The 16,178-nt window shown below is 40.8% G+C and overlaps 1 protein-coding gene across 1 annotated transcript in view; it reads left to right on the forward strand.

Moving 5' to 3' along the window:
- Window positions 1-15,599, forward strand: part of LOC138625591 (transmembrane protein 132D) — a 32,981-nt gene extending 17,382 nt beyond the window's left edge. Inside the window, exons 4-10 of the mRNA XM_069706604.1 lie at window positions 440-611; window positions 4,578-4,721; window positions 7,446-7,654; window positions 10,033-10,213; window positions 10,431-10,544; window positions 10,634-10,825; window positions 13,418-15,599. Of these exons, the coding sequence (XP_069562705.1) occupies window positions 440-611; window positions 4,578-4,721; window positions 7,446-7,654; window positions 10,033-10,213; window positions 10,431-10,544; window positions 10,634-10,825; window positions 13,418-14,887 (2,482 nt within the window). The 3' untranslated portion in view covers window positions 14,888-15,599. The remainder of the gene's footprint in view (window positions 1-439; window positions 612-4,577; window positions 4,722-7,445; window positions 7,655-10,032; window positions 10,214-10,430; window positions 10,545-10,633; window positions 10,826-13,417) is intronic.
- The last annotated feature ends 579 nt before the right edge of the window (window positions 15,600-16,178 follow it).

Genomic DNA, 16,178 nt, shown 5'->3' on the forward strand with positions numbered 1-16,178 from the left:
AACCTAGAGACGATCACACCTAAGCTCCTTTGGCAGCAAATATATTGGACTACCTTTTATTCAGAAAGCAGTTTCAGTTTATGTCCAACTCAAAACACAATATAATTTAAATATTTAATATCTGAACCATATCTGAATGCAACTTTTTAGCAAGGCTAAAAGTAAAAGGCAAGTTAACTTACAATTACTGCAGCTATCCTCCCACAATTAAATAAACTCCCCAGTTTTGTCACTGCAGTTGTGCTGGGTCTGGTATTACCGTGAGCTGATGGTGACTAATGTTAGCAAACTCTGGACAGATTTCACTGTTCGCCAGCATTAGCCGGCCAGTTCACTGACTGCTTAAACTGACGCAACACTGACTGTTGGGTGAAAACGTACCTCGGCTTGCTTTAACTTCTGTAACCACACCGTAATCTTACATTTGATCTCCAAACAGGGGTCTTCTGGAGGTTTTACAACTGGACTTTGTGCCAAAAGATGTCTCAGGGCTGGCTGAAAGTCAGACCATCTCCTGGCGTCTGGAGTTGCCAGGGAATGTCAAAGATGTGGGCATCATGCGGATCTACACCACTCAGAGAGACTATGTGGGACTGGCACCTCTAGTGATGGTGAGAACTATTCCTGTCCCAATTTAAAATGCTGACTGTGCACTATATTTTTTTTATGTGCAATACACTTAAAAATGCATATATCTGTATCAGTCACAAATTGTGTATTTCTTTTTAATATTTTTATGTTTGAATTCATCCCTGCCTTAGATACTTTCTTGTTTTTATTCAATACTATGGCATTAGAGTCACTGCATTCCTTGCAGACTGCATAGTAGTCTAAATGGTTTATTAAATCTACTCTACTCTTATTAATCTTAACAGTTGAGGAAAGAAGAGGTTTTAAAAGCCATCGATGTCAGATGAGGCCCCATGCCAGGTCAATTGGCCCCGCCATAGGGCAACATGAGGGCACGCACGGGTCTCCAACTACTTCTCTCAGTCTCAGTGAAATTTGGTATTCATCACCTCGATAACGAGCAGTTTCATATACGTAACTTCCTGATGAGAAACATGATGAGATAATATCACCTGGGAGTTAACACCATAAATAAGCCATTGTTAAAATGTTACAAAATAGTGCACTCTTGGCTGTAGAGAAAAATCTTTTTTTTAATTTTTTTTTTTTAGACTTTTTGTAGACTCTTTAAAGACATGTACACTCATTTGCAAGGTTCTGTCCACGCAGTAATTCACATTTTAATTAGCGTCATCACATTATACTTTAATGACATCAAAATGGCAAAGGTCTTCAGTCTTTAGAAAGTAAGCTTTTACAAATAATAAAAACCCTCAAAAATTTATATTTTTGTTTTCAGAATATTATAATTAATGTTGTCAGCAAGTCATAAATAATATTCATGAACTGCTACTGTATGTATATTCTCACAACATTTTGAGAGAAAAACCCTGGATATTACAAGGCAGATCCATATCTATCCTTGACAGGAGCTTCCCCTGTCTATTTCATGGTACAATAGTCAACATGAATCAAGCAGCCATTTGGGAGCAAATGTGTTTCATCTCAGTCACTTACTGGTTTCACATGAGGAAAATACCATTTTCTTCTATAACAGTGGAGTTAACAGACCTATTTCATGAAGAGGCTGTCGCTCTTTTCCCACTGAAAAAAACTATTATTACAGCTATTTGTGAATCAGAAGCACCACAGCTGAAGACATAAAGCTTCAGGGAAATAAACTTGTGTAATGTCATAGTATGTCATAGATATGTCACGTTCATTACAATGACCATTCAAAGAAAGTGAAGGAAAATGCCTGACGGCTAAAACAGGCTGTATGTTTGGTTTTCTGACCTTTGTGTTTGTGACATTTGGGTGTTATTTTCCGTGTTAATGTAGCATTTCTATCACTTACCTGTAGTCCTATAATAGATCAATCACTTAAGATCACTGAGTGAACAAATAAACGATTGAATTAACAAATAATATCCAGCCTGAAGAAGAGCACAAGTAAAACGCTGGTTTTAGAAAAGAAAAATAGAGCTGAAGTACTTCTGCTGAACTTGAACACTGCAGACCGGATTACGGCAGAGCTGGCGGAAACATCGGCCGTCGAGCTCTCTCAGTGTGGCACTGGCATCACCACGGAGCCCTCGCTATTGCTTTCTGATTTTCTGCTACCCCTGATCCAGTGGTTTATGTTTGGGTCAGTGTTGCAGTCTCAACTAGAGCATGCCCTTTTGGAATTGCGGTCAGCAGCTGTCAAGCCGGCAGAGTTCAGCATGCGAAGCTGCCCGGAAACATCTGCCGAGTGCTGCCTGGTACTTTAGTCCACAAGTATCAGGGGAAAAAAGAAAAAAAAAACACTGATCACCTAAAGCTTCTTACGCACACGCGCGCACACGCACACACACACACACACACACACACACACACACACACACACACACACACACACACACACACACACACACACACACACACACACACACACACACACACACACACACACACACACACACACACACACACACACAGCGTCTACCTTTGAAAAAAAAAAGAAGACATTTTCTGAGATCTTATGGACTGGAGAGTAGTTGTAAATCCATGTTGAAGGATGGGTTAAAGAGTAAAATTAAAGCCACATCAGGCTTGATGACAAGTTATGGGATATATGAGCAAAGCTGCAGCTCAGCATTGACAAAGATGTACAGTAGAAGGGGGTGAAATGAGTTGGAAGATTAGAAATGTAATCAGGTTTAGGTGTTAGTGTGACTGTAGTTGCTGATCTATGGATAATATGATAGACGAAAGGACTTATTTTCAACCAGGTGTGTGTGTTTGTGGGAGACAGAAATATCACCAGACAAAATAATTTTTTGTGTTTAGCACATCTGTCTTGTTTGTATGTCAGTGTATTGTCAGTGGGATTTAAATTAATACATTTTGTCAGCCTGTATTTCTGTGCTTTAATCACCGATAGTCACGCTAATGCCCCAACTCTGTCTGTGATCTCTACCCCATACAAATAGTGATATTGTATTGTTTTGTTGTGATAGTACAGCAACAGACAAGCAGTACTTATATTATTGTTGTACAGAAATATACCAAATATGTTAAAAGCAGCAAAATATGTAATACCCGCCAGTCCAATAGAGCATTGCGTGACTTTGTGCCGATTGGCCCGAAAAGCACATGCTTCTCACATGAGACGGGTCATGTGACAAGGTCACGCAACCAACGCCATGTGACGGAGGTCAGAGTGTAAAAGCATTGACGCCTTTGTTAAGGTGGCTGAAATCATGGACCTTCACCCTGGGGTTCAAGTCTGGGTGAGGGCGATATTGATTTCTTTTGAACAATGTTTTGTGCATTTTCATGCTGATACTTCCATATGTAACAAAAGGGTTAGTATGTCCCACTACAAAGTATGTGAAATGCAGTTGCCAAAAATACCATATCCTACTGCATTCGGGTCATATTTTGCCATCCATGCCAGCATGCTTATCTGGCTGTTCTGACCCACAATCCTTTTGCAATACGTCACATCGACTGAGCTGCAGAGGGAGTTTGTGGCGCTAATGCTCACCCGGTTGCAATTTGCAAAAGGAGGAAGAAGGAGAAGCATTAAAAAGAAGTGTAACATGTGGAGCACTCGTTCCAAATCACATCCTTTTTCTTATTCCTTCAAATGTCGCACTACAGGGACACAGCCCATGTGACCAAGAGGGTCAAAGTTCAAGGTGCATTTTTTGAACGACGAAGTATGTCTCATTTGTTTGCATGCTGCTTGCAACAGCACATATATTGTAAAGGTAGCTGCAGTATGCACTGATTTGGGAGGCAGCTGTAGGTTTGATGCGTAACCCTAACCACGTGTTTTAAAAAAAAATTTTTTTTAATTCTTAACCCAAACTACATGGTTTTCAGGCCAACATGAGGCAAAAACCAGATACTGACATGCTACCCTCTACTGAACTGGCTGGAGTGTTACATGCTTTTCGGGTGATATTGCATGGTTGAAGCAATACTTTTCTACCTTCTTTTCACCCTTAATATCCCATCCAGGGAAAAAAAAAGAAAAAAAACCAACCTTTTTTTTAAAGCTACACCTAAGGCTTACATGATTTACTAAATATCTTTGGGATAATCAGGTACAGTAGCAGCCAACGTTACAGGTAGGAACAATATATCTTCCTCAGGTCTGAGGAGCTAAGCAATAAAATTTACAGGAGTTTGTCTGGCAGCCTGATCGTTAAGATGCATAAAACATAACTGCAATGTGATTCCCAGCTATGGTACCTTTGTTGCATTCTCTTCTCTTCCCTGTTTTCTGTCTCTCGGCTGAAACCTTAAAATGCCTAAAAAGGCAAAATGAAGACAAAATATCCCCAAATAATCTGAATAGCCTTAGCAGCTAAACTGAGCTAATCTCTAAACTACAAAGTTACTTTTTGCCAAAACCCTTTGTTTCTGTTTCCTTGTACACAGCAGCAAACAAAGCTGTGACAGCGAAGAAACACAGACTCATAACTTGCTCCTTATCTGCCCGTCTTCCTGCACAGAACACTGATATCTTGAATACTGCAGTTCTGACGGGTGAAACGGTTTTGGTCCCTGTGAAAACTCTGGCAGTTGAGGCGAACGGTTCAGTCACCGATGTGACCAACCACACCAGCTGTAGGTCTACAGAGGAGGATGTACTCAAGGTAAATCATGAAAACCACAGGCCTAATTGAACTGGATCGAAATAGTCATTGTTATAATGTTTTATATTGCTTTTAAATGTATGTTTTATGTCTGCACAACATGAAAAAAAACATTCTGAAACATTGTGGTAAATGTAGCAGTTGTGATTAGGCTCTGAATACGGTGTACGCTAGCTCTATATTATGTATAAATAATATATAATCCCTTAATGTGTTTTAAACAAATGAAAACCACTTTTATACAGTATAAGAAAAAAAAAATCAAGTATTGCAGCAGTTGTTATTTCATGTTTATTTGATGCCAATTTGAATCGGATTAAATCCGGGCCTCATTTGCAAACAAAATCTGCTGAATGACTGACGGTGCTCAAAATGAATTTGGAGACATGAAAAAAACCCAAATCATTCATTTATGATTCATTCTGCTGTACGCCTCTTAAGACAGCCAATGTCACTGTGCCATTATACTCAGCAGGTCCAGCTCTTGTCTGTCTGTCTGTCTGTCTGTCTGTCTGTCTGTCTGTCTGTGTGTGTGTGTGTGTGTGTGTGTGTGTGTGTGTGTGTGTGTGTGTGTGTGTGTGTGTGTGTGTGTGTGTGTGTGTGTGTGTGTGTGTGTGTGTGTGTGTGTGTGTGTGTGTGTGTGTGTGTGTGAAAACATTGTGGATAAAAGCAGCCTCTCCCAATATGGCATTAAAGACTGAGCTCATGATCCAACCCCTCAGTCCATAAACAAAGTGATTTGACCTTTGTGCAATGGATCCATGTTACCAGGGCAGTGGAAGCAGAAAAAGAGAAACAGAGAAGGGGAAAGGGAATTATATTATTTTCCATTAGACGGCACACAGCCATTGACTTTGTGAGTGTAAGGCACTGTGTTTAAGTGTGTAAGCTTAAGAGAGTGAGAAAAGAGCCGAAGAGAGCGAGACTGTGTTTGTAATGATTTTCTGTATCAGTGGAGGAACTTAATCCAGTTATTATGGTGTCCCCGAATGGTCTCTTACGCTTCCTGAGGTCACTGGCTCCTCTTAGAGCAATGCCAACAACCCGATGAAATTAAACCAGGCTTTTATACTACAAGTGCCACAGGCTGAATATTCATTAGGGATTCATTCAAGAACATGGACCCGACCTCATAGATTTAACCACATGCTAACACAATACTGGCCGTGTTTGCTTGAAAAGAACAAATAAAAGACTAGATATGTATTTTCAAGTTTGCACTCGTTAAAGCTTGATTCATTAAACTATATTTTTTCCTTTCGGGAACAAGTAAACACAACATTACTATTCATCTGGAGTTGAGTTTTTGGCCACAATTGTTTCTCTCCTGTAGCTCTATTTTGGTCTCCACCACCTCCTAAAAGAAATATGTGCCTCTTTATCAGTTTGCACACAAACAAACAAATCAAAAGAACAACCTGAAAGACACTAAAATGCCATGTGGCGAAGTTACAGTGCGTTCTGTGTGGGTTTGTCACTTTCACATTATTTTGACCTGTGTTTTAAAATGCTGGCAGTAAATTTCAGTTTTGCCCGAGCTCATATCGTCTCAAACATCGAGTCTGCATTACTTTAAACTTTAAATATCAGCACTATGTTTTCTGTCATTGATGTAACTTTAACAACAATTTACACAATTTCCAAATGAATGGAGATCAACAGAAGCTGGGAATAGTGGGCCAACCAGCTGCAAAGTAGACCTGATTGACTTGCAGGATAAATAATGCCTTTTAAAGATTTAGTTTTTATCAACCAGTTTCTTCACTTAGCAAAAAAAAAAAAAAAAAAAATGTTTTAAGAGTTTATTTTTTTGAGTGGCTACTGACCCTTTAATATATGGACTTGAATTGGAGAGCTGCAAAACATGTCAAAGACTTTGGTCTGGACCAGTCAGTGTAATGGGAAAAGGTCTTCAGAGGCTGGCCTCCATGAACATTTGCATGGGAGTTCAACCTGACTTTCCTTAGAAGTCCTTCCTCCCTCTGCTTTTTCCTGACTTTTTTTGCCTCCACCTTTGCACCTCCCCCTCTCCAGTGCTACACTCTATTCTCCAGTCTAGTGCTCTCCAATTACCTCTGTGGAGCCACTGGTTTGTTAAGATAAGTGAGGCGGCAGTAGAGATAGGCCTCCAATCTTAAATAAAACACACCAACTGCTGTGTCTCACCTCATTGCTCTCGCTGGTGGGGACCGCAGCGCTCCCACCTACAGTACGGCACTACAGGAACAGTCGTAAAGCAGAGCTAATTTACATTCGGTAACAGTTTCACATAGACCACAATCCTGAATTTACATGACATAAACACAAACACACTGCGATTCCCTGGCCAGACTTTGGAAGTAGTGTGAAATTAATGAAATGTCTGTGTCTGTGTGTGTGTTTCTGAGTGTGTGTGGTTTTAGCTTATTTGAATTGGTGCCTCTGCCCCATCTGCTCTCCTCAGCCATCCATACAAAAACTTTCATATTCAGTTTGCATTGGCTTTACTTGGAAAGGATATTTGGAATGGTGTACATCTAGAACAAATTCTCTAAACAACAGTTCAGTCCCAGTCCCAGGCTCAGGTCAACTTTTTAAAATAAATTTCTTAGCCAATATCAAGATATTTTATAAAAACACATTTTACAGAGTGACACAGACAGAAAGGGAAGCAATAAGACAGTCACAGTTTTTGGGCCTGATGGTTTTGAATCTGTTCACTTTCTTTCTCATCTGTCTGTCCAGGTGTCAGAGCGCTGTGACTATGTTTATGTAAATGGGAAGGAGACAAGAGGGAAAAGCAAGGTGATGCTGAACTTTACTTACGCTTTCCTGACCGCCCAGCTGGAGATGAGTGTATGGATGCCTCGCCTGCCCCTGGTAATCGACGTGGCTGACCCCGAGCTTAGCCAAATCAAGGGCTGGAGGGTTCCTGTTACTACAGGCAACAGGAGGTGAGGCATGACCAGCCTCTGTTCATCTGTTATTGCTCGAGGTGCTGTCATCTTGATCATGAGGATGCCATATGTAAAAAACAAGTTTTAAACAGTAAATTGAGATACAAAAAAACCCACAGTGCAATCATATTGTAAAAGTCAGAGTGAGATATAATAAGCACAAGGTAATTAAAAAAAAAAAAAAAATTACAGAGTAGAGCAAAGTTGTTACAAAGTCATGGTTTTGTAAGTCTTTGCTATGAAGCTCTGAATCGAGTCCTATAGCTTTTGTTTGAAGTCAAGGAAAGCAGCAACAACAGGCAAACTTTTACTTTACTTATGCGTACTTATCAATGACAGAGCTAACGATAGATATAGATATAGCTGATAGTTTACAGGGCTACAAAATCTTGTACGCAAAGATGAAATAATGCTGACTGACAGGACGTGTCATTGATTTCATGTCAACTATTGTACTTCCTGTAACTTCTGTAACTGTAACACTCTTTGTGATGGCACAAATGTTGAATGAAGTTGGGAGTTTTGTGTCTCCATGTGCAACATTTGAGCTGAGTGTTTTACAAGTCACGTGAGTTCTTTCCACTGGTTAGTAGGATTTGATGTTGGAATTGGAAATAGAAATTACCGTAAAAATGTATTTGAATCACTTTTATGAATAAACCTTATTGTGTCTTTATAATAATCAGGTTTTGTTGACTCCGTTAGACAGATGTAGATTCAACTGCAGTTAGATGTGCTGTTTGAACTGCATTGCATAGCGGAGGTCTGTTCCTAAAATCCCTCTATACTGTATATGTGGACAGACATAACATCACATCTGTGTCTGATGCATTAGTGGGTTAGGAGAGTGTAGGAGCAACACAGTTGCCCGGGAGATAAAGGTTAGTGGGTTTCACTCAATACTTACAGTAAAGTCATTATTTTCCCATTCAATACTAATGACAATGGGTGACTGATGGTCTGTCATTTCTCAATACATTCAATATCCAGTCCCAGACTGACACGAGGTCAACAATGGGACATTTCAACAGTGATAGTTTGGACCAGCCTCAGTTCATAAAGAAATAAAGAAATGCTGAATCTTGTCTTCCGTGCTGTGTTAGACAGACTGTGGGAATTTTTACTTAAGTGGTAGCAACAAACAAACTTGCTTAAAAGCTGCGTGGATTCACAAACTATCTTTACCGCTGCAGGTTTTTATTGACTGTAAGTTATAACAAATGCAAGTTTTCACAGTTGTTTGATCTCTTTATTGAAATAAACCCTTGCAATCAGTTAGTACTAATAGAGTTTAATTGACACTTTAAAAAATACTATGTTTGTTGATGCTAATTAGCAGCCTGGCTCAGGGGTTATTGAAAACGAATTAAAAGGTGGAATAACACTAGTAAAGAAACTCAACACAGAAACCTTTGTAGATTTTGAAAAGCAGAAAAGTGCAATTTATCCAATGATTAACGCTATGAATGCTAGATTCTGAATCAAACCAAGGACACATATAAGAGAAATATACTGTATATACATATAACCAGAAACAAGTTCTGTTTATTTGCTACAGATGGTACAGTATTGATAACCTCCGTGAGTCGGACAACAGGATTTAGCAAAGAGTGTCTGGTGTTGAGTCATACTGATTTAATTCAAGCAGCATTTCCATCAAATGTTTAGCTCTAACCTTAGGCTACATAATAATGATGTTTATTTGGACTGTAGCTCTTGACAGGAGCTTTCTGCCTGCAGTGTCAAAACATCCACCAACCCTCCAGCACACCTGTGGTGCGGTGTATGCGGCAGACCAAATGTGCGCATGATAATTATATGATCATTGCTGAGGGGTTTGAGAATGGTTTACAGCTTAACCTCCATCACTCTCAAACAAACCACTCAACCATGGGATTTTGGTTTATTGAACTTAAATCATCATTTAGTATAAAACAGGTTAGTCAGAGTGTGTTGTCCCTTTATAGCCACACAGCTGGTCTTGACTGTTTTTCTTCAGGTGGCCGGCAGTTCGTGTCACAGATTAAGTGCTTTATTTCGTTGTGTCATTGTATGCAAAATACTGAACACAATGGAGGATGGCCAGCCCGGTTCTGTCCAAAGGTAGAAAATAACCGTGGTTATGAGTTGGACTACATCTTGGCATGATTGCTTGGACAAAACATACTGCTGCAAATAACTCCAGCAAATATCAGGTTGTTTTTTTTTAGGGATTAAATAAACAAGATATGAAATGTTTAAAGTATTTGTGCTAAACTACGCTAACTTTCATAATAGCTAAATAGCCTACAGGCATTAAAGTTATATAAATCTTGTGATTTAACTCTCAGCAAAACATTTGTGACTAATTGTGTTTCATTGCCTTTGTGTGTCAGGTCTATGTGGGACAGCGAGGAAGAGGAGGAGATGAGGAAGGGCAGGGGTTGCATGCTGCAGTACCAGCACTCGTCACTAAGGGTGCTCACACCCTTCGTAGCGCAGCCTGACACTGAGGTGATGCCAGACCCGCTGACTGGGAAAGAGCCTGTCGAGTACTTTCTGGGTTTTGATTGGCAGGTAATAAGCATTTTTTTAAAATCCCTCAAATAAGGATGATGCATGATTTATTTGATTTGACAAAATTAAAACAGTTTTAAACTATGTCAACAGTGAAACCATGATCATTTTCCACTATTGTAGTTTAAAAAGAGAATCATAATTTTACATTGTACTGATTCAAATTCACTCTTTTTATGCTTCATAATGCCTCACGTTTTCTGTTTGTGATTGACAGGCGGATGTGACCCGTCTTGTACGCTATTCTCTACAAGTAGCAGATCTGGATGTAGCCACAGTGCAGGATGGGGTGGTGCTGCAAGGACGGGCTGTGGGCACTACAACTGTACAGGTGAGTCATGAATTGTGTCTGTGTGATTGCAAGCAGTATACTGTATTTATACACAACTGTCAGTTTACAAGAGGTTGCACTTGTTGCAGGTGCTGTCCCCTCTGACGTCATTGGTCCTGGCCGAGAGGAGCATCAGGGTGGTGGACGACAAAGTGAGCGTGACAGAGCTGGGGGTGCAGTTGGTTTCTGGACTATCTCTGTCCCTGCGAGTCAGTCCAGGGAGCAACAGGGCCATTGTTGCCACGGTAACCACCCGGGAGACGATCACGCAGCTTAAACAGGTAAGCAACTGGAAAATTGTTTCACACAAAGCATAAATGTGTGGGGGCACAGCTCATGACGGCACTTGCCCCTTTTAATGCCTGTTACTCAATATTAGTCGCGCCACACACTGTGTGAAAGACCATTTAATCCTCTTATTCAGACTTTAGAACAGATTTATCACGTCTGATCTACTGCCATGGGAACCCCTGTCAATGTCATCCCTGAAGACAAGATTTTTATAAGGGAGGTTATTTATGACCACAAACACAAATGCAGTAGTCAAATTACTTTAGTGTGTGATTAAATATCTAAGGTGAGGGGGCACAATCTGCTTTTCTCTGTATTTACTTTGTGTGTGAGTGTTTATGTGTGCACAGATCCGTCATTGGTTTTTAAAGGTTTAGGCATTTAACATGTGGGCACCTGGAATTCATCACTGACATCCGCTGACAATTTCAGTGCATTATAAAGCAACAGCATAAATAGTATCACCATCCTCACAGACACTGCTTGTGAAGTCAAACATGCTTGTTGTATCGTTAGCAGATTATAAATTTGCTGGTATTTGATTTGAAATGAAACCTTGTCCATATAACTTAAGTATTGCTTCAATGTTTAGAGAGAGCATTTAGGACTTTATCACCTGGGTTAAGCAAAAATAAATAAATACATTTGTTTAACAGATTAATCAATTTGATTGGTTTTAATTTAATCTGGAAAGATCCTAGGTTATACAGTAACCATGTGCCTGGAGAGTAAGTGGTTTGGAATTTGTGTGAGCAGGAAGAAGTTGCTTGTATCATGCAATTTCTTCTGCAACCACTCCAAGTGTTTGGCAAGAAGGGCCAGAATAGTTGAAAATCACTATGTTCAATGAAGCATAGCCAGTGATCATACAATGTGTCAAAAGGTTTTGAATAGAAAGGAGAAAGGATCCCTCCCCTGTTGCTTCTGAGAGGTGGCTGGAGGGAATTACATACACAGAGGCTTTGGGAGTAATGTCTGGACAGAGAGCAGGGGAGGGAAGTGGCATTTTGAAAATACGTTTTTGTGATTTCTTTGAAGGGAATTGGAGGGGGTTTCAGCTTTTCTTTGTTGAAGACTGAAGTATGGCCTGAAATCTGTTGCAGAAGTATGTAGAAATGTTTTATTGATCAATCCCTGTGAAGTCCATAGAAGAGTCCTTGCTTGAAAGTCGCATCAATCAAAGAGAAACTTTGTATTCTTTATAAGACAGTGATGCATGACCAAATTAACCTTAACAGTTCATCACGTTCCTGTATTTGACATTGCTCAGCATTGTTGCTGCTGCCTGAAACATCTAAATGTGAAAGCAGTGCAGGGCCAGTGTCTCTCGCTCCAAAAGGGTTTTCAATATGGTCAGAATATTTATTGGCCCTGAATTTTAAAAGCTGGAAGAAATATACCCTGGTAAATAATGACACCATTCAGAATTCAGAGGTTTTTTTTACGTGAGGATTTAATTGTTCCTGCACAAAGAGCTGTAAACAGTTTTATTGCAAACCTATTACTGACGTACCCTAAAAGTTAATTTTCAAATTAAGATATAATGGCCTTCTAAAGAGAGGATTTAAATCCTAAGAATTACCTTGGCAGAGCTGATTCATGTAGCACTGACCTTAGGGGTGCAATAATATTTGTGTTTTCTCTTTGCCTCTCTGAATGTGAGCTCATTGTGTTCACAGCTGCAGCCATCATCTGCAGCTATCATGCTGCGTGAGAGAGCCGGAGAGGCCGATGGGGTGCACAGATGATCATTTTAAAAGCTCACTCACACATTTAGCCGTGGCAGCGTGCCCATTTCAAACCGGCTCCCTGTCGCAGGCGTGGAGAGCAATTAGGTGGTCCATAGCCGCTGGAACGGCAGCTCACTTTACCTTCATTGCACTGTCACTGTTCCCGGGTCTGCCCCCATCAATAACAAACTATTAGAGCCATGCCAGCGCAGATGACCAGCCAATTGTGTCTGTGATGGCAAGCTGTTAATGTTCTGCTCAGGGCGATTCATAATGTATTCAAATCCAAAATATAGGTTAGGTCTGTGGTGACCCAGTAGCTCACATCAGCTACAGAAAATAGGTCATTGTGTATTAATGTGATTTGATTGGCTAATTCTGTTCTTAATGTGACCCTTGTCACTGCAATTTTTGTCCTTTTTTGAAGGACTTCTATTATACTCTCTTAATGGCTTCATAATGTTTCTATTGTATCAACTAAAATTGAACCGAAGTGGATAGAGATAGATACACTGTTTTATACTATACACTATAAAGAGATTAGCATAGGCAATTTAGTGTTATTATACAGCCCTCAGGGAAGGCAGCGGTCGCGGGGTGGAGGGTGGAGAGGGGTGTATTGATTTGCTGCATTCGCTCTGACCTGCTTTTCTACTCAGGAACTCTGCATTGCTCAGTTATCATAATCTTTTCTTTCTTTCTTTCTTTCTTTCTTTCTTTCTTTCTTTCTTTCTTTCTTTCTTTCTTTCTTTCTTTCTTTCTTTCTTTCTTTCTTTCTTTCTTTCTTTCTTTCTTTCTTTCTTTCTTTCTTTCTTTCTTTCTTTCTTTCTTTCTTTCTTTCCTCTCTCACAGGAAGCAGTGGTCAGCTGCTGGGTTCAGTTCAGCGACGGTGCAGTTGCTCCACTGGAGCTCTTTGACCGCAGCATCTACTCTCTTACAGTCTCTAGCCCGGACGAGAGGGTGGCCACAGTGCGTCGCACACCGCAGTCCACATTTGTAGTGGCACAGGGTGTAGGTGAAGGCCAGGGGGCGCTAGTGAGGGTGGAGCTGAGGATCTGCGAGGAATGCCAGAAGTCTAAGAGGAAGAGCAAGTTGGCAGTGGGCATAGGGCTTCTCAAGATCAACTTCCAGAGCAGCAGCAGAGCAGGACAAGAAGGCGCTGATGGAAATAAAGATTTGGATGGCGGTGCATCAGAAGTGGTAGGTGAAGTTAAAGCGACAGTGACATCACAGAGTTCTGTCACAGATATGGATAAATGGTTGTTAAGAAGCAAAGTACCTATCCGGCAAGCGTCCACCCTGGCAGAAACTACCACCTCAACCACATATGTGCAGCCACGTGTTGTGTGGATTGGAACGACAACCAAAGCCAGTAGAGAGACCATCTATAATGTCTTTACCACAGCTACTACACCTAGAAGCAAACCAAGCTTAAGCACACAAAAGGGCAATGATAAGCCTGCAGCAGTAGGTGTTGTCAGTAGAGGAGCAGGGCAGAAGAAAAGCTACGGAAACATGCTCGACAACGCTAATTCACCTCCAAACAAAGACATTTCGAAAGCAGAAGTGACACCCGAGAAGGAGCCTCCAAAATCTAAAACACCAAAACTAATAGAGAGTGACCTCATTCGGACATTCAAAGCCATGTCAGATTTGGAAATCGGCATGTATGCTTTGGTGGGGGTCTCCTGTGTTGCTATCTTGGCTTTTCTGCTCAACTGTGCTTCATATAATCTCTGTTTCCGAAATCACAAGACCCCCATACAGGCAGGCCCGGCACCCAGTGGGGATCCAAAGGACCACAAACATGACTGGGTGTGGCTGGGGGGCAACAACCATAGCACACCTGCCCCTGGTGCCCCAGCTCAGGTGTCCACGCTAAAACGGGAGTCTCATCGCCCCCTGGAGTCCCGTCATTCCATTGATTCGAAGGCCCACCGCAGCCTGGAGGGCACTCTGCCCACGGTGAGCACCGCCACGATCCCGGAAAGAACTGCCACCTTGGGCCGCAGCAGGACCAGCTCCCAGCAACAGCACTATCAAACAAAGGCAATCGACCCCATGGCAAACCGCTCGGCCACCTTGCTGGCAAGGCCACACCGCAGCGAGCCGCTTCACTCTCCCACCAGTAAAAGGAATCAGGTGCAGTTCACCACCTTCACCACGCTGGACATCAAGCACTTGGCCGCGCTGAAGAAGAACGGTGTGGACTTGAACTGGGCCAACCAGCAGACGCAGCAGTACCAGGCCCCTGCTGAGCCTCAAACCCCTTTACCTGACATGCCGTGGCCTGTCGTCAAACCTATAGGAGAGCCCCAGTGAGTTTGTCGGCGTGTGCACGTGTTTGTGTAGGAGTGAATAAGAAAGAGACATGTACACATCCCGTTCTGATGTCGTATGTATAAAAGAAAAGAAGCTGGCTTTCATCTTTGATAAAAGAAAAATCACTGCAATGGATGTATTTATTGAGATTACATAAAGGATATTTTATATTTTAAAAGCGTGGGCTCAGTGGACATCTGTAAATACAGTATGTAATGATGTTCCCAGAAAGACCAACATTAACTGATTCTGTGTTCATTTTTAGATTAAAAGCAATTTGCATTATTTATCCTCTGATGCAAAATACTTGACGTACTCTAAAGATCCAGTCCTGTAAATACACATATATCTATACTACTTTACTCATTTCTACATTTCTGAGTCAAAGCAAATGAATCTTGATCTCCTTATACTTTTGTACAAATCCGTTGCCCCTGTAGAAACGGCTCCAGATATTGCTAGTTGTCAGGGTAAATGCAGTATGGGAGGAATTATTTCTTGTAAGTAATTCTATTGTTTTCCAGCCTTTTGTACTTTTTTTTTTTTTTTTTTTTTTTCTAGTATTCCTCTGGAGAATACCTGAGGAGTCTGTGCAATTTGTCAGAGAGGATGCAACATTTATCAAGTTATTTTGAGCATTCTGACACCACAGTCTTCAACAGATATTTATTCAAATCAAATGCATGCTATGCAAATATAGTCTGTGCAGAGTTTGAGATGGACATTGTTTCTGAGTAGAATTTTTTTTACAAAGTTACCTTAGGCTTCAGGCTCCTCCTGGGGGCCTGCTTCCACAATTTGTAAAACTGTCTAATCTTGGTCTCTTGACACAGTGCAATACATATTCAACTGTAAGAGTTTTCATGTATGAATGAAAAATGAGGATGCCTTTTCTATGTAACATGATCCTATTTTTAAACCAAGATGTAATGCGTATTTCCTATGAGATTCTATCAATAAAGAACAAACTAATACATGTGTTAGAGTTGACATTTAACTTAATTCAATCAAATTTTTTTTTTTTTAAAGTAAAGTGATTCCCAGAAAGCACAGTGAATGGTTTGGATCATAGGCTAAAGCTTTGCTATGAATCAGTGGGATTTAATTATGTTTATGCTGGGAAGAAAGAAAGTAATCCTTTTTTTTGGTTGTATTTTTGACTATTTCCCCAAAGAATTACAGGAATTTTATCAATGGTGGAGGCTTGCATATGATAACCCTTGGCTCAATTGTCTCTTTTTTTTCTCCCTCCTCCTTGTGTCTCGGAGGTGACCGCAGCCACACTTCTCAA

This window comes from Brachyistius frenatus, unplaced genomic scaffold (assembly GCF_029030835.1).
Source record: "Brachyistius frenatus isolate BFR_SWC_R1_liver_20210118 unplaced genomic scaffold, ASM2903083v1 Contig_3, whole genome shotgun sequence".
NCBI lineage: Eukaryota > Metazoa > Chordata > Actinopteri > Embiotocidae > Brachyistius > Brachyistius frenatus.